This window comes from Triturus cristatus, chromosome 7 (genome assembly GCF_964204655.1).
Source record: "Triturus cristatus chromosome 7, aTriCri1.1, whole genome shotgun sequence".
NCBI lineage: Eukaryota > Metazoa > Chordata > Amphibia > Caudata > Salamandridae > Triturus > Triturus cristatus.
In genome coordinates this window covers 1,368,455,934-1,368,479,305 of record NC_140590.1, presented here as the reverse complement: position 1 = coordinate 1,368,479,305, position 23,372 = coordinate 1,368,455,934, and the positions used below count along the sequence as shown (strand labels likewise).

The window sequence follows — 23,372 nt, the reverse complement described above, 5'->3', positions numbered from 1 at the left end:
CTCTAAAGGCCCAGAGGGCAGGGTGCATTGTATTTAGAAAAAAGTAGGTCATGTGGATTTAGGTTTTACATGTCAAATTTGGGAAAAACTCTAATTCGCAATGCTCTACCAGCTCCTTTCAGCCACCTCCACAGCCAGACTTGGAGAAGGTTTTTTTTAGCTGAACTAACCTGGTCCCTTTATCTGGCCTGCACTCCATCGCGGTCGGCCTGAAATCGTAAATGTCCCCAGACTAGCATGACCAGCTAACCGTGAGTTGCACTTTGTACTTTTAGGTGCTATATTTACCTAATACCTTAAAATTGTATGTATCCGGTTCTACGGATTAGATTTTTGTAATTCTGATATAATTTCATTTATTAAACTTTACTCAATTTTTTAAATGGTTTGGGATTTATTTTTGTTTTGTTTTTACTTTAATACTGTTTGAATGTAGCAAAAATACTTGACACATTGCCTCTAAGTTAAGCCTGACTGCTTTTGTACCAACCGACCAGAGGGTTAAGCACATGTTAATTTAGTGACTTTTGTAGTTCATCCTGACAAGGACTGTGACTACTGATTAAGTAGGGTTTTGACCTCCTCAACCAATTAAACATTTTTTTACGAAAAGCTGACAGCTATTGTTGTTCGTTATTAAAGTATTTGGAAGAGTGGAGGCAGAGCAAGTTCCTGGTATCAGACAGTCATGCCCATAAAGACCAAAATGAGTGAGACCTTCTGCTCCCAGGCCTTTCTTCTTTCTGTTAAGTGATACTTTGAAGTCAATTAAAGCGCAAGATGTAAACACGGGGACTACTTCTCTAGTTGAACATAGTTTTCTGCTCTTCAAACTGTAATTACCAAAGAGTGATCACCTGCTTTGAGTATTTGATTGATATCCACTAAGATCCCCTACAGCATACGAAGGTTTGAGTTGATAGGTCTCAGTGTAGAACTGGCGTCCCTGCTTTGCCCCTATATATTTGTTATCCATAACTGTAGAGTTCTTTTCCCTCTTAAAGTGTGTAGTCTGATTTAGGTGCTGTTCACAAATCTTCTATTCAGAAGACTCATGTTGATCAGGAACACCAGGTTCTATGCTAGGGAAACTGAATATTGATAAAAGCTGATCATTCATTTACGCCTAAAGTTATAGTAATAGCAAGCATCAAAATAAGCTTACGGGTGAAGAACAATACAAAACAGTGGACAGGAAAAGATATAATAAGCATTTACAATAATATCTGAGACTGAAAGAACACGTCGAATTATACATTTTCTTTTTACCATCAAAGGACTCATAATTTAAAGTTTAGCCATAGCATTCGCCTCAGTAGCTTAACGAGATAGGGGACACTGGAAGAGGTTGTATAGAACCCAATGCAATTCATTAAAGAAGTCTAGAGGGGCCCTCTGATTATAAATCTGTAGGGACAGGATGATGACCAAAAGTCAGAAAATTAGGAGATTCCTCTGCAGTGAGTTGTGGAAGGAATTTACCCATTAGGAAGGTCTTAGCTTCCTTCTTCAATTTTGACGAGGACGGTATTCTTCTAATGTTTGGCGGTAGCAAGTTCCCGATTCTAGGTGCACAGCACCTGCGAAAGCTCTTTTGTAGGTTTTCTTCTTCTGGAAGAACCGTGGTTTCAGCACAAGATCTTTTGCACCCTGGCAGTACCTACCTCCTCCGGATATCACCACTTTCTGAGGTAGATACGCTGGTGTTTTTGAGTGTAGCGCCTTATGAGTGATACGGGCCAGTTTGAGTTGTATTCTGGCTTTGTATGGTAGCCAGTTCAGAGATTTTAAGTGCAGAGAGATGTGATCAAATATTCTAGAGTCAATTATGAGTCTTGCGGCTGTGTTGAGACAGGCTTTTAGTAGAGCTGTTGAGATCTTGGGCAGGCCAGATAGAGTTGTACATCCGTATTCGATCCTTGCGATGTGCAAAGCATTAACTGCCATTTTGAGGTCTGACGTTTCTAGGAATGGTTTCAGTTTTCTAAGACAGCTCAGGTTTTTTATCAACATTTAGCAAGTTACAGGTCAAAATACTTTAGCCTGCAAACAAGGAGTCCTACATGACTGAAGCAAGATCAGAGAAATGGGCATAAACAATGACCTACGTTTTTATGGGAAAAAATATTTTGGGCTTCCTTTCTAAGTACAGGGGTTCACTTGAGCTGCATGCTGTGGTATATTTATAACTGTAGTGAGGTAAAATTAAGCAAAAACAAGTGCACTTTGTGCCCTTTGAAAACTAGTCGTAACGGAAAAAAAAAAACCAATCGCAGTCATAGCAAGATTACAATCCATATTTGTTTACCATGTGCGTCTGCAGAGTCATCCAGGTTGCCCTTATATGAGAAGGATGAAGCTCAATATCCTAGAGTTCCTTGGCCTGTATTGTGATCAAGCATTCCAACTTCTGGTAGAAACTCAGTGTATAATCTCTTTTAAAGTATGCATTACTTTTACATTTTGCGTATCATTTCAGAGATGCAGTTATTAGAAAACCTTCCTATTATAGTTAACATAACATTTCTGTTTTTCAAACAAATATATATGTATTTCTATTTAACATCAACAATGGCAAAGTCAAACAAACTTGTACTGGTCATTGCTGATCAGCACAAACATGGCAGTCCAAGAAATCGAATATCCATATAATCTATCTATACGATCTGATGGATTGTGTCTGAAGTACATTAGTATACGGTAATAAATTTAAGTATTCTAGTGAAACAACAAATTATAAATGCTGCATAGGTTGCCAATTACAGATCTATGGAGGTTTATCATCATTTTTTCCAGTTAGGGAGATTAGGCTATTGTCCCAAACAGTCAACAACATATTGTTACCTCCATACCACTGATGTTATAGAATGGCCACAGCTTCTGCCACCTCCTATTGTAGCAGCTCTCTCCTCCATATGAGGACAGGTGTAGTGCAGGTTGATCTCAGTGTCACTGCAATATGCACTTTGGGGGCAACAGTGCTAGATCTATAAATTTGCTTTCTAATTTTGTTCTTCATGTCTGGGCATCAGGCTAAGCAGATGAACTTAAGGTTTATAAATGAGGGCTTTGTCTGCAAGTACAGCTACGAGGTCCATGACTACAGAATGATGTGGCTTTACGAAGAGGCATAAGATATGGTAAACGTTTGCATCAGTCGGGTTGCATCTTGAAAAATTGTCTAGTATCATCTGTAATATGTGGTGTAGGAGTTGAGGTGTAATGTAAGTTCGATGTGCTAATTTAGGCTGTATTAATTTGAATCTAACATTCCTGGAGACCTTGACATGAGAACTCAGGACAAAGGACAATTCCGTGTCTGTCATTTCTCTACTCTTGTCCACTGTCTATTTAGCCTGTAGTGGTTACAGCGTAGTTTTTTTGTTCATAATCTGAACAGCACCATACAACTGTGTAATCATTTTCTTAGTACCAGCCATTGTGAATAACAGATTTGGAACACCATGTGTTTGAGGTTCTGTTACATCACATTCAAAGTCCTTTACAAGGAATCCGTAGGCTAACAACTGACCAGTGGGGATACTGTTGCCTAAAAACAAATCGATGTATGAACAAAGTGTCTCCCAATAAACCCCTCACCCTGGAAATGTCTGCCTCAGTACACAACTTTATGCTAGCTGCCATCAATGCCTCCCAAAAACGGAAACACCACCACAATGGTAGATTTGGGGCACATCCATTGCCTGAGTGTGTATGTTTGCGGCATCTCATTGATCAGCGTGCAACCCGGCTGCTGTGATGTATTTGATAGTATCGTTCCCCAGCTGTACCAAACACCTCCTCATGGAGTTTCGTAAAAACAAAAATACGGTGATGGAAGAAATGCCCGAGTTATTCTCAGCCACTGGCAAGCACTCCGACCCCATTCCAGACCATCGCTTATCACCCATTGTGCCCTTCTAGAAAGCGACCTGCCTTATGCAATCAGCCTTGGGTCTGCTCCAATAGGAACAGACCCGACCCAACGGACATTAGTTGAACCCAACGGACATTAGTTGAGCCGGGCTTAACAAGCAACAGCCTCAGGAGATAAGAGTTGATAAATCTGAAATGTGGCTGAGCAAAAATGACCGTACAAATACTAAACAAGATCAAAGAATCACTAAAATCATGGCAATCAATGGCTATCTTTCTCATAAAAATGAGGATTTGAAACGTCAGTACTAGAACATTAAATTTTTCAAAATACAGGATGAACAGGTTAACACAGGTCCAGTGGGCTACTTAGTAAAACTACTGTGGAAACCCAGCCCTGAATAAAAAAAAGAACCCGAAATATTATTTATGAAATCTAGAACACGCTCGGTCTACCGTTTTCAAATGTACCCACAGAAAAACACCCACGGCCATTTTAACATACAAAAATAATTGTCAATTAAAAGAGTATTTTAAGGCTGCAACATGGTTCTGCAAGCCAATACATACGGCTGAGACTCCTTTCAGTTGCACTGTGACTGTGAACACTTGCAACAAGCGCAGAAGAGCGTCAACTGTTTGGCTGATTAGTCCAAGAAAATCATTGCTTATTAATACCTTACAGCGTGGGAAATAATCACGGATTTTCCACCTGAAAACATAAATCTCCCATTTGATTTATAGAGGTTTAATCTACACTTCAACAAAGACAACGGTAACAGACACTAAATTGTCTCTAAAATAAGCTACAGAACTTGTTCTTCACGGAAAGGTCACAGAGTTATCGAACAAAAATAGTCCCCATAGAATGGCACCAATAGATAAACTTGAGGTACACTGCAACTATCCATTAGACACGCATTTTATCACACTTACTTTTAGCATACAACCACGAAGGGTTGGTGAGTTACAAAGAGATATATATTTTGCACTTCTCTATTATAAAAATAACTTGAGAGGGATAGCTACAAGGCAGGGCCATAGAGAAAGTAGAAAAATTACTATTACATCACACAACTATGATTTCATATTACCTTTGGTCAACGGAGTATTAAATTTTGGTTTCCCAGCCTGTCTCCACAGATCCATCATTCGAGGAAACCAGTGAGGCAAGGATGTCGTGTTCTTGCCACCAGGTCCCCAACCAAGTCTCAAGTGATGGAAAACACGTCTTATACCCTTCATCTTTAGCCGGCACTGGTCAGCTGAACGACAGAAACCTTCCTGACGCATGTCATCCTCAACCGTTTGCCATTCATGTAGGGTAGACATATGTTTAGACGACATTAGGAGTCCAAGGTGGGGTGATCGTCTCAAGGCATTAAGAAGTCCCTCCAGCTCCTCTATAGACCAGTTCACACTGCGTCTTCTGACCTCGGTCCACTTTGCCGCTATTTTCCCTCTAGGTCCATGCATCCATTTTCCCTGCTGGCGAGACACTTGAAACGATCCAACGGTTGCCATGTCCTCTTCGTGCCTTCTAGTAGTTCCTGTCATATTACAGGTAAACACAAGGCATTAAAATGGCACATACAAATGTAATACGGTCTGCATTCAAAATATTATAGCTAGAGAATGCTCACAAAATCTTGAGAAAGAAATCAGGAAGTACATCACAGCTACAGAGAAAAAACATGCTTTGATAACGAAACATGGAATACTAAAACCATCCAAAGGTATATTGTGATTACCATTTACTAATATTATATTTTAAGTCATTTAAAGAAAGCAAAGATTATGCAGTATTTTTTCTCAGGACTGTTACCATTGTCCGTCTCCAGAGAAGGTGGGGGTAAAACATATGTATTATTGGCCATTAAATCATTGCTACTTCTATATAGTAGTAGGAGGAGGACATATTAACTAGCCCTGGGCGGAGTTCGCGGAGTTGCACTACGCGGAAATCCGCGAAGTGCAAACAAAACTCCGCCGCACTACGCGGAGCTCCGCAAGTGGCGGAGTACGATAGAAAAATGTTGTTCGCGGTGATTGCACAGTGCAGATGCTTGCCCGAACTGTGCAATCATTGCGAACGGCACCTTACATAGCGCAAGCGGTCCCTGATTTCCTTTTCTGCAGCTCGAGTAGATTTTTATTCGAGGGGCATCTTTCTCAACACGAACGGGCAGTTTCTCAAAGTGAGCAGTGACGAGCATTTGCGTCCACTCACAATGAGAATTCTGCTTTGAGAAATCTCGCCGGGAGGTTTATTTTCCACACTCACATTCACCACCTTGATGCTGATGATTGCGAACGAGGAAACATCTTACAGGGAGTTTGATTTTCCTCGCTCGCGCTCGCCAACTTGACATTGACGAACGCAAGCTAGGAAAAAAACTCCGCTCCACGCGTAAGCTACGCGTAACCCGGAGAGCGGAAAACACCACAAACTCCGCGAGCGGAACGGAGTTCTCCACCCAGGGTTAATATCAACTTCAGATACGTGGCAAAACTCCATAAAATTGAGTTAGGACAAGAAAGCACAAATGGATAAGATTCATAAGAAAATAAATATTAAATTGACCAAATATTAAAACAAAACTAGTGAGCATAACACAGAGCAAGCAGTTAAGAAAGTCCTAAAGTGAATGAAAATAATGAAAATTGAGTTCTTGATAAAAACATTAGCCTGTAAATTTACATTCTGTGTAATCTACCTCGGAGTTTCTATACTCTAATCTGTCAATATTACAAAGAAACTCGACAGGAAATAACCTCTATGCAGACACAAATTTATATATTTTAGGAAGCAACACCAAACTTATTGGAAACATGTAGAACTCAGTCTTTAAATGATTCTGAAGTCATAAGAGTTGATGAAATTGAAATATATTTGAGCAACAATGAAGGAACAAATATTAAACATGTTGAAGGAATCACTCGGATCATAACTACAAAAAACTATCTTCCTCCTAAAACGGAAGAGTTTAAATGTGTTAACATTATATTTTTTAGTATTCAGGAAGATCAAGTTAAATGAGGCCCAAGAGGCTACTTAGTAAATCTGTTGAAGTACACATTCCTAAACTGAAAAAAAACTGATATTAAATGATAAATCAAGAATGTACTCTGTACCATTTCCAAAAGTACACAAATAAAAATACCCAGGTAGACTCGCATCACCCTTCACCTCAGGAAACTCCACTGGCTACCGGTTGCAAAGAAATGTCAGTTCAAGCTGCTCACCCACACTTTCAAGGCACTACACAACGGAGGGCCAGTGTACCTCAACACTCGAATGAACTTTTACCAACCTATAAGGAAACTCCGACTCCCTCTTCCTAGCAGCCACAAATCGCATCCACCTGCAGGCAAAAACCTGGAACAACCTCCCCCTGCAACTGAGGGCCTCAACTTCACTCCAGCAGCTCAGGAAGGACCTCAAGACCTGGATGCACAACCAATAGTAGAACCAACAGATAGTTTTCCCAGCGCCTTGAGACCCTCACAGGTGACGGCAGTTCACACTCTACAAATCCGATTGATTGACCCAGTGCAATTCTTAGTTTACATAAGTACTTGATGGCTGCAATGTGATCCCTTTCCTTTCTTCTGATTCACATCAACTATAATATATAAAATATATAAACATCACTGCTTTACAATAGTCTAACAAACAGGAGATTCTGAAATGGTAAGCATATAAAAATATGCATTGTTTAAATTCGATAGGCATAATAGATAATCGCTAAGTGTCACTATATAAAGCGCAGAAGAATTAGGGCATCACTGACTTCAAGGATTGGCTGCTGCTTTGGTTACCAGACAACTGTGTATGTATATTAGCAGAATGAGGACACATTCATTTAAAGTCAGTGTAATAACCTACAATTTAAGCTTAGCTACAATACAGTTTTCATTCATCTGCATTAAATAGAGCTAGGTTGGTCCTAATAGTGTTTCACCAAATTCTAGTGGTTACTCTGTGAACTTAAAATTCTGTCAAGTGTACCTGGTGTTGTCTTTAGCCAATAACCAGGGCTTATAGTACCAATCTGGTGTTTCCAAGACAGTAGATTCACCTCATATGCACCTGAGCCATCATGTTACTGGTGCATTTCACAATCAAAATCACAAGAGAAAGCAGACAAAAAAACAGCAGCCTGAGAATGAGAGGTGAAATCTTGCTTCTTTATCCGCCAATAATCTGTTCCATGACAAGAGACCCAATACTTGCAATCTATTGGGGCAAGTTAAGCAGCTGTTATCTTTACTGAGGTACTCCAGCACGGGATCCCACTTAGCGCTGAACTTGTCTGAGTCATCCTAAAGGGCATGCGTAATCTTTTCATATGCAAACAGCTGCCAGAGTATAGACATGTGTAATCTTTTCATATGCCAACAGCTGCCAGAGTATAGGAAGCCACATTGTTTCATTTGGGTTTAGGCCTTTCCCACAGAGACTCAATATGGTCTGCTTGGACTCCAGGAGGAGGTGGGAGAACCTATTCCCTCTGAGAGACTGGAGGGGATATGAGTCCCTTTTGAGCAGCCCCAGGAAGACTGTGGCAAGGGTCCCGGTGAAAGGATGCCCCTCCACCTCGGATACAACAGCCAAAATTGGCTCAGACGAGGGCAAGACCACAAAATAAGGCAATAGTCCCCGCTTCAGCACATGCCATTCAGTACGTCCTGGGTTTGCTAGCGTCTATCACGGGAGTTAGAGTGCAGTGCCATCAATAGACTATCTTAAAGAGCACTTCCCTGCCTTAGGCGTGTTTACCAAAGTTAGTCGTTCGCGCATGGATAGCTTTCCACTGTTTTTGTCTAAAGCAACACCTAAATCCTCCTCCCAAGCCCTCTTATAAAGGTGTGGACTCTGGGGAAAGCTGGAGAGCAGAGTTTTGTATATCTGGGAGATCAAGTGATGAGTTGTTGTGAAACCCTGGAGGAACTTCTCCAGGTACATAAGCAGTCTTGTGGCCGCCACTTTAAGCAGGGGATGGAGGACCTAGTCCCTGATTTGTAGATAGTGGAACCTCTCTCTCTCTCTTCCTCCAGTATGCGGTAACTCTGCATAATCTCCTCAAAGGGTGGATTGCTCCTCATGGAATAAATCCGAGACAATAGCAGCTTCATATTCTGATCAATGAAGCACCACTGTTTGTCTGTTTCCCCTCTGTACCGCACCGGAGCCGCTAGGTAATAAAGATGGATATTAAGGACACCCAGTCTGCCGCGCTTCAGAGGCCTGGTAGCTGAGTCGAGATAGCTTCTCTGCCCAAATAAAGGACCGGCATATATCCATCAGTTGTGCTAGTACTGCCCTTCAAAGTAGAAGGGTCTGCAACATATTCAAGATCTTGGGGAGGGCAGCCACTTTAAAGGAGGCTATTCTCCCATCCCATGTGAGGGTGTTAAGATGCCTCGAAGAGGTGGCGGCTTTAAGGAAGCCTGCCAGTTGTTGAAAATGGCTCCTGTAGCATGTGTACAAGGCAGGGAATCAGCAGCCCAGTAATCAACTGAAGCTTTTGCAATAGCTGCTGTCCTCCAGAGACCACCAATCCTACAGACTTCCACAGGTTGATCTTAAGGCACCGCAAGAGCACCGTACTCCACAGGGAGAGGTATCAGACGCTGGAGCGAATGGTCCAGAGCCATCGGTGATGATAAGATGTCATACACAAAGGAGGCAAATTTGAATGTGTCCTAGTGGAAGGGTATCCCTGAAAGTCCTTGTGAACCCAGATCCCATGCAGGAGTGGCTCTAGATACAGTGCAAATAACATAGGGGAGTGGGGGCAATCCTACTGGGTGTCCTTATGGACTGGGGTTCTCTGCAATTTATAGCCATTGACCTTAGCCCAGGGAGAGGCGTATAACGCCTCAATCCATTCACATAAAAAGGCCCCAAGTCCCGCTCTGGGTAAAGTGGCCCTCAGCACAGCTCAGTCCACCTGGTCGAAGGCCTTCTCCATTTCGACGGAAAGCAAAACCGCCTCCTGTGACGCTTCCTTGCTAGGTCTACGACATGGAGAGTTTAGTGCAATCACAGGTGGATCGGGATAGGACAAATACCGACTGATCAGCCTGGATTAGGGTGAAAAGGCACTCCTTGAGGCAGGTTGCTAGAATTTTGGTTATTGGTTTTGTATCAATATAAAAGCAAGGATACGGGGCATAAGACTGGCACAGCATGGGTCCTTATTTGGTTTGGCTATTAATGTTATAGTGCCTTCCGTCATACCACGCGTCAGGCCACAGTCCTGGGACAACCTATTGTAGACCTTGGCTAGTAGAGGAGCTATGTGTGGAGCGCAGTATTTAAACAATCATTGAAAATGCAATATGTCTCGCCCTCGTTTAAGTTAAAGCAGTCCTGTTTGTAATTAGGCGGTTTTTTAGCTTCGCTTTTATTAGTGTTTTTCAAACTTTCATGTACATAACATGCATATATGTATATGTATGCATGCATATATTTATATTTATGAGAGGTAGAGAAGTAGAGAGTAGTAGAGAGAGGGAGAGAGGTAGAGAGTGAGTAATATAGAGTGAGCAGTAGAGAGTGAGTAGTAGAGAGTGAGTAGCAGAGTGTGAGTAGTAGAGAGTAGTAGAGTGGTTAGTAGAGAGTGAGTAGTAGAGCGTGCATAGTAGAGAGTAATATAGAGTGAGTAGCAGAGTGAGTAGTAGAGAGTGAGTAGTAGAGTAGTAGGCAGTGAGTAGTAGAGAGTGAGTAGTAGATTGTAGTAGAGTATGTAGTAGAGAGTGAGTAGTAGAGAGTGGGTAGAGAGTAGTAGAGAGTGAGTAGAGAGTAGTAGAGAGTGAGTAGTAGAAAGTAGTGGAGAGTGACTAGAGGGTACTAGAGAGTGAGTAGCAGAGAGTGAGTAGCAGAGAGTGAGTAGCAGAGAGTGAGTAGTACAGCGTAGTAGAATGTGTAGTAGAGTGAGTAGTAGAGAGTAGTAGAAAGTGAGTAGTAGAGTAGTAGAGAGAGTAGCAGAGAGTAAGTAGCAGAGAGTGTGTAGCGGAGTGAGTAGTAGAGAGTGAGTAGTAGAAGGTAATAGAGAGTGAGTAGTAGTGAGTAGTAGAGAGTGAATAGTAGAGTGAGTACTAGAGAGTAGTAGAAAGTGAGTAGTAGAGAGTGAATAGAGAGTAGTAGAGAGTGAGTAGCAGAGTGAGTACTAGAGAGTAGTAGAACGTGAGTAGTAGAGAGTGAGTAGAGAGTAGTAGAGAGTGAGTAGCAGAGTGAGTAGTAGATTGTAGTAGAGTGAGGAGTAGAGAGTAGTAGAGAGTAGTATAAAGTGAGTAGTAGAGAGTAGCAGAGCGTGAGTAGCAAAGAGAGTAGCAGAGTGAGTAGTAGAGTGAGTAGTATAGAGTAGAGAGTAGTAGAAAGTGAGTAGTAGAGAGTAGCAGAGTGAGTAGGAGAGTGAGTAGTAGAGTGAGTAGTAGAGAGCAAATAGTATAGAGTAATAGAGAGTGAGTAGAGTGAGTAATAGAGTAGTAGAGAGTGAGTAGTAGAGAGTAGCAGAGAGTGAGTAGTAGAGAGTGAGTAGTAGAGAGTGAGCAGAGAGTGAGTAGTAGAGAGTGAGTCGAGAGTGAGTAGCAGAGAGTGAGTAATAGAGAGTAGTAGAGAGTGAGTAGTAGAGAGTAGCAGAGAGTTAGTAGCAGAGAGTGAGTAGCAGAGTGAGTAGTGGAGAGTAGTAGAGAGTGAGAAGTAGAGTGAGTACTAGAGAGTAGTAGAGTGAGTAGTAGAGAGTGAGTAGAGAGTAGTAGAAAGTGAGTAGTAGAGAATGAGTAGAGAGTAGCAGAGTGAGTAGGAGAGAGTGAGTAGTAGAGTGAGTAGTAGAGAGCGAGTAGTATAGAGTAATAGACAGTGAGTAGTAGAGAGTATTAGATTGAGTAGTAGAGAGAGTAGTAGAGTGAGTAATAGAGAGTAGTAGAGTGAGTAGTAGAGAGTAGCAGAGAGTGAGTAGTAGAGAGTGAGTAGTAGAGAGTGAGTCGAGAGTGAGTAGTAGAGAGTGAGTAATAGAGAGTAGTAGAGAGTGAGTAGTAGAGAGTAGCAGAGAGTGAGTAGTAGAGAGTGAGTAGTAGAGTGAGTCGAGAGTGAGTAGTAGAGAGTAGCAGAGAGTGAGTAGCAGAGAGAGTAGTAGAGAGTGAGTAGTAGAGAGTAGTAGAGAGTGAGTAGTAGAGAGTGAGTAGAGAGTAGAAGAGAGTGAGTCGAGAGTAGTAGAGAGTGATTAGTAGACAGTGAGTATTGGAGAGTGAGTAGTATAGAGTAATAGAGAGTGAGTAGTAGAGTGAGTAGTAGAGAGTAGTAGAGAGTGAGTAGTAGAGTGAGTAGTAGATTGTAGTAGAGTGAGTAGTAGAGAGTGAGTCATAGAGAGTAGAGAGTTGTAGAGAGTAGTATAAAGTGAGTAGTAGAGAGTAGTAGAGAGTGAGTAGCAAAGAGAGTAGCAGAGAGTGAGTAGTAGAGAGTGAGTAGTAGAGAGTGAGTAGTAGAGAGTAGTAGAGAGTAGTAGAAAGTGAGTAGTAGAGAGTGAGTAGAGAGTAGCAGAGTGAGTAGGAGAGAGTGATTAGTAGAGTGAGTAGTAGAGAATGAGTAGTATAGAGTAATAGAGAGTGAGTAGTAGAGAGTATTAGAATGAGTAGTAGAGTGAGTAGTAGAGAGTGAGTAGTAGAGAGTGAGTAATAGAGAGTAGTAGAGTGAGTAGCAGAGTGAGTAGCAGAGTGAGTAGCAGAGAGAGAGTAGTAGAGAGTGAGTAGAGAGTAGTAGAGAGTGATTAGTAGACAGTAAGTATTGGAGAGTGAGTAGTATAGAGTAGTAGAGAGTGAGTAGTAGAGAGTGAGTAGTAGAGAGTGAGTAGTACGGAGTAGTAGAGAGTGAGTAGAGAGAAGCAGAGAGTGAGTAGCAGAGAGTGAGAAGCAGAGAGTGAGTAGTAGAGAGTGAGTACTAGAGAGTAGTAGAGAGTGAGTAGTAGAGAGTGAGTAGTAGAGAGTGAGTAGTGAGTAGAGAGCAGTAGAGAGTAGTAGAGAGCTGCTACCGGGCAAAATGTCTTGTATGAGGCTAATATATAGGGTCGCCTCAGCACCAGCATTGTTAATTTAGCATTATCTGATTCAAAACAAATATACAGGGTCACCTCAGCACTCTCTGCTGTCGAACAAATTACTTTGTATGAACCAAATATGCAAGGTAACCCCGGTGCCTTCTGCTACCGCGCAAAACGGCTTCTATGAGGCAAATATACGGGGTCACCTCAGCACTCTGTGCTCCCGAGCAAACAGCACTGTGACTTCAACATTGTCTGGTCTAAAATAAATGTACAGCGTCGCCTCGACGCTTTCTGCTACCAGAAAACACAATGTAAATCTTCTGAATGAATATATATATATATATATATATATATATATATATATATATATATATATATATATATATATATATATATTCACTGAAAAAACCATAGGTTTCACACATGTTATAGTTAGCTGTACATTTCACTCGTAAAAAACCAATGAAATTCCCCCGTTATAGTTAGTGCAGGCAACTATAACTCACGCGACCGCAATCCTCTGCTGATGCTAATACTGTATTTAGACACTTATTTGCCCATGTCTTCTTCCATTAAATTTTAGCTATACATATATTACAAATATTTTTTTTTCATAAAGACACATATGTCATCAGCAGAAGATTGCGGTCGCGTGAGTTATAGTTGCCTGCACTAACTATAACGGGGGAATTTCATTGTTTTTTTACGAGTGAAATGTACAGCTAACTATAACATGTGTGAAACCTATGGTTTTTTCAGTGAATTTGCAAGGTTTTTTAAATGCTAATTCCTAACTATAACGTGTGTGAAACCTATGGTTTTTTCAGTGAATTTGTACGGTTTTTTAAATGCTAAGTTACTTTACGCCATTCGTGGCGTGCGCGCCCAGTTAACGCAGTTCGTTCCGTGTGCGCACAGCCCGAGAGAACGCGGTGTCGCTTCACTGCTACTGCTTACACATAGTATGACGTCACATCGCTGATGTGGCAGAACATAGTGCAGTTTACGTCCTGTGCTGTCTTAAGGAACAAAATGCAACGTCGATTCAGCACCCACTTCCAAAGAACAGAACAGAGGGTCCATTCAGCATTCGGCTGTAGTTCGAAGTACAAACTCACATCAGCACTTTTTGAATCAACATAATAGAGATAACCGTCCAGCCTATGGTACAGAACAACAGTGGTAAGTAGCTGTGTCTCAGAGAGACAGACTGAAGGGGAAACAAATAGTGCTTCCCCAGTAAATAAAGGCACTAGTCTAACGCCGCAGGTAAAAGATCCAATCCCGCAGGGCGTAGATAAAAGGAGACAGGCTGGCAACAATAAGAGAGTGACATGCCTTCAGTGCAATCATTGCACTGCCTTTGGCATAATTCGTGACGCAAAACAACGCGCACGAATAAAAAGTTAAGGCGGAGCGGGGACGAGGCTTCTGGAATCGTATAGATTCCAAGAAGCCTCGTATGACGAAGCAGCGCATGCGCTGCCTACGTCAGGCCGAGACCTAAAAATGGGGCGGAAAGCCAGCTGGGCCCTAGGCCTTAACTCGCTTCAGGTGGTGAATAGCCACCAGAGCCTGCGGCACCGAGATGGGCTCATCCAGCGCCTTTAGAGGAAGGGAGGGAAGGCTGAGCGTTTGCAAGTACACGCAATGGGCTTCCGAATCTGGGTAGTTCGCCACATAAAGGGTGTTCTAGAATTCGGGGAACGCTTCCACCTTCTTCTCCACCAAGGTGAAGAGGGCACCGGCCGCGTTCTTGACCTTCAGGATGTAACTCTTAGCATGCTGGACCAGTAGTTATTCGCTAGGAGCGAGCCTGGCTTGTTACCCCCTTCATAGAACCTGGTCCCCTCGTGGGCCAGGAAATATTTGGCTTTGTCATACTTTTGGGTGATAGTTGGTCATGGAGAACTGTAAGCCTCCTCCAGATTTTCTTGGAGGGGTGGGAGTTATGTTTGTGTCGACCTGGCTAAGATCTGCCTTGAGCCAGAGTAGTTCAACCTCACTCATTCGTTTGAGGCTGATTGCTTCTTTAATGAAGACGCCCCTTATCACTGCCTTCAAAGCGTCCCATACTGTCAAGGGGCACACTGTTCCTGTATGATTGAATTGGAGGTATTCATGTATGGCCGTTATTTCATGTTCTATCACGGGCTCGCTTATGAGGGTATCATTAAATCTCCAAGAGAACCACTGGTGTGCTAACTTAGGGCTAGGCCATCGTAGAGTAGACTGCACTGGGCCATGATCCAAGATAGTCATTGGCTCTTGGGAATCCTCCACAACCCAGCCCAACAACCTTTGCTCTAGCAGAAGATAGTCAACCCTAGCATAAGTATTATGGGTTGTCAAGAAGTGGGAACAACCATTCACTAATGGATTGCAATAACACCATGCATCAGTAAGTCCCAGCTCCTCCAGGACGGCTCTACCTGCCACGGACAAGGTCCGCATCCCTCCCACCCTTTGCAGGGACTTATCCAGTGTAGTACTCATAACGCAATTATATTCCGCCCAACGATGATGGGATGATCGGGCGCACTGGAAAACGTCTGCACAATGGGGACCAATAAGGCCTCTTGGCCCACATTAGGGCAGTATATACAGTTGATTGTGAGGGGGGTGCCCTCCAAATCGCCATCCACTAGGAGCCTTCTTCTTTGACTGTCAGACAGAAGTTGATGTCCGCAGAACTTGCCCACTTGCTGAAATAGATTTGCCACCCCGCTTTCTAAGTGGATTCTGAGGCATGATACAGGAACGGGAAAGCCCTTGAGCGGAGACTATGGTGACCACCTTTTAGTAGGTGCAACTCCTGTAGCAGACAAATATCTGCACCCAACCTCCTCAGCTAATCTACGATTCTAAGATATTTTGACGGCAGGTTAAGGCCCCTAACATTGTAAGTATGCACCTTCAGTGTCTGCTGCATGTGTTTGGATGTGTCAGGATGGAGCTGCTGGTGTGGGGCCCTCCGTGCAGGATGTGAGCTGGTCACCGCTGGCGGGTGCTTAAAGTTAGGTGGTGTCGTCCCCTTGACTGTAACCAAACCCACCCATAAACCTACAACAATTAAACTTAATATGCAATGCATAACAGAAAAGGTAGAATAAAATAGACCCTAGGAAGGGTGGGTTACTATATAGCCGCCCCGTAGGGAGATGGCAATGATATGAGAGAAGCGAGGTCACCACCCCTATGAAAGAGTCTTGTCAGTCCCTCTCGGGTCCCACTCAAACCCCTCAAAAATACATAAGTAAAGAACTATTGACAATGCTTATATGAGTCAATATGATGCAGTCCTGAGGACTCCCCAGCGTCCTTCTGTGATGAAGTTCCATTGCCCTCCTCCTCAAAGGGCTCTCACTGGTAGCACATCTCACATGCATGAGCAGTCTCTCTTTGCTGGCCTCCATTTCCACATTGTTAGGTCTCCGGGTCCATCTACTGCATTGTACAGTGGACCACTTCTAACGCTGTTGGTGCTTCTCATGTGCTTCTAAACTCCCCAGAGTTCCTATGCAGCCTCTAGGGAGGTGAGAGATTGGGCTCTCGTTTCTCACTGGAAAAGAAAAAAAGGGTGGCCCCATATTTAACTCCATTAGACTTCAAGAAGTCGGTGACAGGCTTGAGGGACCTGCGATTGACGAGCAGGACTGAAGACAGGTCCTGGAACAGCATCCGTGAGCCTCCATTAAAGGAGAACAGTCTTCCCCCTTGTGTCTTCAGCATAAGGTCCTCCTTATCCTTGAAGAAGTGGACCAAGGTAAAGATGTCGGGGCAGGCCCCCTGCCCGTCAACCAGAGGTCATCGTGTGAGCTCTGTCCAGATGAATGCATGGACAGACTGGGTCATCCAGTATCGCCTTGAACCATTCCTGGACATAAGGTCTGCTGCTCTCACTTTCAGGGGAACACCTCCGATGCAAATACTGTTCCAGCGATTTTGACTGCCTTGATTTAGATTGCAGTTAAGCTTGTTTTCTGTGATGGTTTAGGAAGTTAAGTCATTTGTCAGGCACTTAGATGGCACATTAACACTCTGGTGAGGCTGCATCTGAAGGGTAAGAGTTTGGTACAGCCTATGTGCCAGTTTTCGACTAGTTTGCCTTCATAAAGCAGCCTTTCAATGCAGTTTGTGGGGGTTCCAAAGACAAATTGCATTCCTGCCATCAGCATTAGTACAGCTTCCTGCACCCAGCTACTGCGTAAAACGCCACTCATCATCAACCGAATTTATTGAAGGAAATTCAGAAGTTCACCATCTCTTCATTACAGCAACGCCACAGGACAAAATAAACAATACACCACACCGAACACTGAGTGACTAATGCCATCAATAACAATAATAATAATTTGCTCCTACGACAATCAAAACGCACCATCAAAAACTGAGGAAAAATGATAAATCTGTCCTTGCCAACAGTATAAAAACACTACTTCAGCCCACAAAAGACACAGGAGACCAGATCCCGCACAAGAGATCAGCCATTAAGTCCAGCCATGCAGATCTAGAAATGTCACCTGTGGTAGCATTACCAGAGGGTAAGCCAGCATATCGCAGGTCTCACCGCAGGTCTCTCAGGATCAAAGTGAGGCTGTGGTCCATGGACCAACTCAAGTAGGCAGCCTACCACACTTGCACCCTCTAAATAGTAGTAATCTGTCATTGATCGCATTAAACTAAGAAGCATGCCAACAAAAGGACTCCATCCTTTCATGCCAGTTATAATTTGACCCACAAGAAATCCCTGTCCGTTTAAAAAAGAAAATGATCAGCCTCTGGCTTATCACACGCTTAACCCTCATAACTTGAAGGACATAAAAGAAAATTACATTGTCCCTTCGCTCGAGCCAATTGAAGGAACCAATCAGTTCAAAGTCCAGAGACCACATTCAAGCTTCAAATCTCCACTAATAAACCTCACAGAGCATCAAACATTGTTTGTAACCCAGGATGAAGCTTGCAGAGTGCCACATGTACCAGATTTTAACCTCTTGGCTTTTGAACATGACTTAATCTATGGGAAAGAAGAGTTTGAGGAGACCAAATCTGACACCTCAATGGCCTAGTATAAATTTAAAACAAGACTACACCCAGTTTAACCTGTCACTACAGAAATATCAAATCCAAATACAACAGAACAAAATGAGCTGGCGAGCTCCTTGGATAATTCGAGCTTACTGTTTGAAATAAAGGGAATTGTTTTGAATGCAACAATCAAATCATCTTACCCTCTGATAGAGGTAAGAGGCAGTTCTCCTGTCTTGGATAACCAAGAACAACCACTGAAAGAGGATTGAGACACACTTCCAGTATATCCCGCGGTTTCTGCAATGGGTGCAATTATTTAGTGGAGGCCCTGGAGTTTCAATCAGCTCTCATCAGTGAACAGATAACTCCACTCAGATCAATACAAGAACATTCGACCATTTTAAACAGTCTAAAAAAAACCCTGGATGGGATAGAGACAACACTGACCATACTAATAAAGAGTAACTTTAACCTGGCAGGAATGGATGACCTGATTAGCTTATTACAACTTCTTCCCACAAAAATAAGTTCAAACTTAAAAATCGGAACTCGTACTAAATTCCAACTTGATTATGGAAAAAAGTGGATGAATGGGGCAGTATCTTTTATTACTATGCAATACCCGGGACCAAGCTTCCAACAATTCTAAAGCAATACAGCATCTCCACAAAGGGTGCCCAAGCCAATAACACTCCCTGGAATTGGGAGAGAAGAACTGGAAGTAAAGAACCAAGACAAAATTCCCAGAACAAACGTAGTTCACAGTGAAACAGGTGTAGCCAATCTGTCTAACTCAGACACAATGGCTATGCTAGGGAGTGACCCAAGAACCGATGAGGTTCAAACCACCAACGTAGATTGTTCAAAATAACATTTTGAGACTCCAGTAAGTAAACGGCAACTAAAAAGAATAACAACAAATTTAGATAAAGGGAAGAATAAGGACTCAAGTGACGCTGTCGAAAGCAATACACCTGGGAAGCAAAATATTTTTCTAATTTTTAAGGAATGCATTGGAAATCTACTCAGAGTCCTCTCCGCTGCCATCTAAACTGGCCAATGTTCAGCCTATCGTCAAAGCTATTCTTCCCATAATGGGAACACTTAGGGGTCGATTCCGATCCTGGAGAAACCGGGTACGAACCGTCGGTCGGAGCGTTTTCTCCGTTCGACTCGTACCCGAAAAAATCACCATACAAACATGCAAGTACGATTCGTACGGAAACACCATTTCCGTACGATTCGTACAAAACACCGACCGACACAAAAACACATACAAATGTGATCCGGGACGGCGCGTACGCGACATGCGGACGGAGTTAGGCAGCTTTTTACGTACCAGCAAGTACGATTCGTACCGACAGCACTCCGGACGGCTATATTTTTACGGCACACAAAAAGTGCCGGTAAAGCTAAGTACGCCGCGAAGCGTGAGGAAAAGGGGGCCCGGTACGTGCCGGACAGCCCTCCAGCCCCCCGTATGTACGGTGTGGACCCCCACCCCACCCCCGTATGTACGGTGCGGACCCCCACCCCACCGTATGTACGGTGCGGACCCCCACCCCACCTCCGTATGTACGGTGCGGACCCCCACCCCACCGCCGTATGTACAGTGCGGACCCCCACCCCCGTATGTACGGTGCGGACCCCCACCCCACCCCCCGTATGTACGGTGCGGACCCCCAGCGCGTAGCACCGTACATACGGGGGGTGGGGTGGGGGTCCGCACCGTACATACGGGGGTGGGGGTACGGCGCGGACCTACGGGGGGGATGGCAGTACGGCGCGGACATGGGGGGGGGGGTGTTCGGCGCGTATGCGGGCACATGTTTGGATGTCTCCATGGTTGCTGTGGAGGTTCGCTCCGTACGGTGTTTTTACCATACGGTTGTGGATTCGGACGGACGGGACGGATCGTACTTGCGCGTTCGGACGTCGGTTTACCGAGTCGTACGTAAAAACGTCCGGGGATGTGTCGGACACTTTTTCCGACCCGAGGACGTGTCGGGGTATATTCCCAATGCGATTCGTATGATGTTTTTTACATACGAATCGTACTTGCCAGTTTGTACGGGACTTGTACGATTCGTACGTAAAAAAATCCGGATACGATTTGTACGGGGAATATTTCTCCAGGATCGGAATCGACCCATGTGTAGTGATCTTAACAAAGCTCCAACTTAAAGTCAGGTGGTAGGAGGGAAGGTATTAACTCCTGATTTACAATCCACTTCAACAGTATTACCAGAAAAGCATGACACAGGAGAACCACCTATACAGGACGCAGTCTCTCTTCTGTTTAATATTGCAGATCCCACAATTCAACAAGCTATTAAGATCTGCACACCAAGTCCAACAGATAACCATTCATTGGTTAAAAACGATTTATCTTCTTGATGTAAAACATGAACCAAAGATCATTCAACATCCCAACCCCGTACAACGGGTTAGTAAACATTCTTGCTTTGCTGTTCGTCTACGAGACACTCAATGTATACTCACAATTTGAATGAGGGTGGTTCCTGAACTATCATCTCTTACATGAGGTGACAGGTGTTGGACACATACATTTTTGCCAAGGGAAATCTGCCAAGCATCTGTCCTCGTTAAATGTTTCACCAGTCCCCCATACATCAGGGTGTCCTGGCTTGCCTTATGTATGCAACGTGTCAAAAACATGTCTACTGGGTGTACATGTTTCACTGTAACATGAATGAAAGGTGGCGTCCATTGACAAAATGTGCAAGGGTGAAAGGTTTTGGCAGTCTTCCTGCGGGCAACCTTTGTCCAGTGTGGACATGGCTGCCTGCCATGTCCATACTGGGAAGAAGTAGTAATAAGCTAATCAGGTCATCCAATCTTGCCAGGTTAAAGTTACTCTTCATTAGTATCGTCAGTTTTGTCTCTATCCCAGTCAGGGTTTTATTAACACAGTTTCAAATGGTCGAATGTTCTTGTATTGATCTGAGTAGAGTGAACTGTTCACTGATGAGAGCTGATTGAAACTCCAGGGCCTCCACTAGATAATTGCACCCATTGCAGAAACCGCGGGATATACTGGAGGTGTGTCTTGATCCTCTTTCCGTGGTTGTTCTTGGTTATCCAAGACTGGAGATCTGCCTCTTCCCTCTATCAGAGGGGAAGAGGATTGGTTTGTTGCATTCAAAACAATTCAAATTATTTCAAACGGTAAATCTGAATTATCCAAGGAGCTCGCCAGCTAATTTTGTTCTATTGGATCTGGATTTGAGATTTCTGTAGTGGCCAGTTAAACTGGGTGTAGTCTTGGTTTAGATTTATACTAGGCCAATGAGGTGCCAGATTTGGTATCCTCAAACTCTTCTCCCCCATAGATTGAGTCATGTTCAAAAGCCAAGAGGTTAAAATCTGGTACATGTTGCTCAGTACACCTCCCACAACTGGTTCTCTGCTTGGGTATGATGGGATGGGGTGATCGGCTTGCCACACCATTCTTTTTGTTCAGTGTTGGTTTACCCAGCTATGGTGAACCTCACGCTTCCTCTGTTGCAGGCTGGTACCTAGGCACAATGGACTTTGTTGGCTCTGCTGGCAATCCACATACTGATAATTTTAAACTTGTCAGATCTTGAACTCTTCTTTACAAGTCCATGAAAACAATAGGACAAAGAGGAGAATAAACGTCAAAGGGTTGTCTGAAGTGCACAATTTTTGGTGATGGCCATTTTTATTGAAGTTAAAATATACATCACATCGATATTTCTACTACATCACACAGCTGAATTATAAAGTTACACTGATGATTTTACTTCAACTGCTATGACCTAACATTCAGTCTATATAAACCTACATCTTCCTCGGTTTTCCATCCCACAATATGCATCCTCCTCGTTCTTTTTCACATTAAGACAGTCCTTGACAGCTCCTCATACAACTCGTCAATATAACTATCATTTAAACCACTTTTTAAGGAGTTTCTACACAAGTTTGTACAAAACAAAAAAAAAAAAATTGGAAAAAGTGGAACGGAAATGAATACAAAGAGAATGATGAAACTAAACATAATCAGTACCTTTTAGATATGTAACCTGCATACTCTCATCCAAGTCCCTCTTATCCACTCTGCCGTTAGAATACTGCATGAGCATATTACCATTTCTAGTAAGGTATTTTAAAATTGGAGATTCATAGAGGGTTACAGGTCATTTACCCAACATTTTCCTTAATCACTGCCCTAACCGTTGGTAATTCCAGAACTGGGTTGGGAGGAGACCATAAATGATCTGTATTTCAGGAAACGTCTTAAGTCTGTCCCCATTTATTTTATGGCCTATTTTGAAGATTCCTTTGGACTCAGAATATGGCCAGAACTGTCCTTTGTAATCCATATGGACCTGCCCCACAGCAGAGCCCCTCTGTGCATTCTACAATTCATTTTTAATTTCTCATGTGCTTTATGCAATGCAGATCATTATAGGATTTGTCTTTTAGGACTTTCAGAAGTCCTAAGAATACACCAAACTCAGGCACCTATATTTACCTAATCTACTATTTTGGGTTATAACTCATCTTGGTGTTTCGAGATTAGCATGTAAATGAAACTGTTGGGCCCAATGGAAGAATAGCCAGTAAGAATCTAAGTGTGGTAAAAAAACAAATCTGCATTCTGTGAATGTGTGAAGTTTAGATAACTTCCATCTAGGTTTTCTATATTATTACAGAAAGTTTACAAAGTTTAGCTATTGTGTGCATTATGTTTGCAGGAACTCTGAGCGATAGCATGGCAAAAAACATAGATCAGCCATGGCATAATATTTATTTTTATTATTTGAGACTTTCCCTATAGGGTGAAATTTAAAAGAAACGATATACTTACACGGCTTTGGATCTTAGTAGTTAATGGACTTAAGTTATCCTACATTACATTATGTAGTACGTTATACAGATTTCAAGCTATTTCAGGTTATTCTCTTTCCATCTAAATTGGGAGCTTCCTAGCAATGCCATGGTTGTAACTGATGTCAGTGACAGCGCCTCATACTTGCCTCAACAGGAAATGTGAAGGGGTCTGAGAAGAGTTTTATAAGGGCCACAATTGAGTGCTCTGGGTTGGAAGAGGTCTCCAGAATATGATCTGCATTAAAAAGTGTTTTGCATTACTCAAGCAGAGATATTATGCTTTTAATCTGTTTACTGGGTCAATTTGCTGCTCTAGAGGTTTAAGTGCAATGGCGAAAAGAAGGGTTGATAGGGGACACCCTGGCGTGCTTCTATCTCATTCCCAAATAAGGGGTATATAAAGGCATTACAAGCCACTACAGCTGTTGGGATGGAGTTTCAAATCTCACACGATTCAGCAGTCTGAATAAACTGGCCCACTCTACTGTGCCAAAAGCTTTCTTTGGATCTAGCGAGATTGCTGTCTTCTCAGGT

The 23,372-nt window shown here is 43.0% G+C and overlaps 1 protein-coding gene across 1 annotated transcript in view; it reads right to left on the bottom strand.

Moving 5' to 3' along the window:
* LOC146812074 (uncharacterized) overlaps window positions 1-23,372 on the bottom strand; it is a 236,105-nt gene that overhangs the window by 137,793 nt on the left and 74,940 nt on the right. Inside the window, exon 5 of the mRNA XM_085619083.1 lies at window positions 4,971-5,426. Coding sequence (XP_085475209.1) covers window positions 4,971-5,426 — 456 coding nt within the window. The remainder of the gene's footprint in view (window positions 1-4,970; window positions 5,427-23,372) is intronic.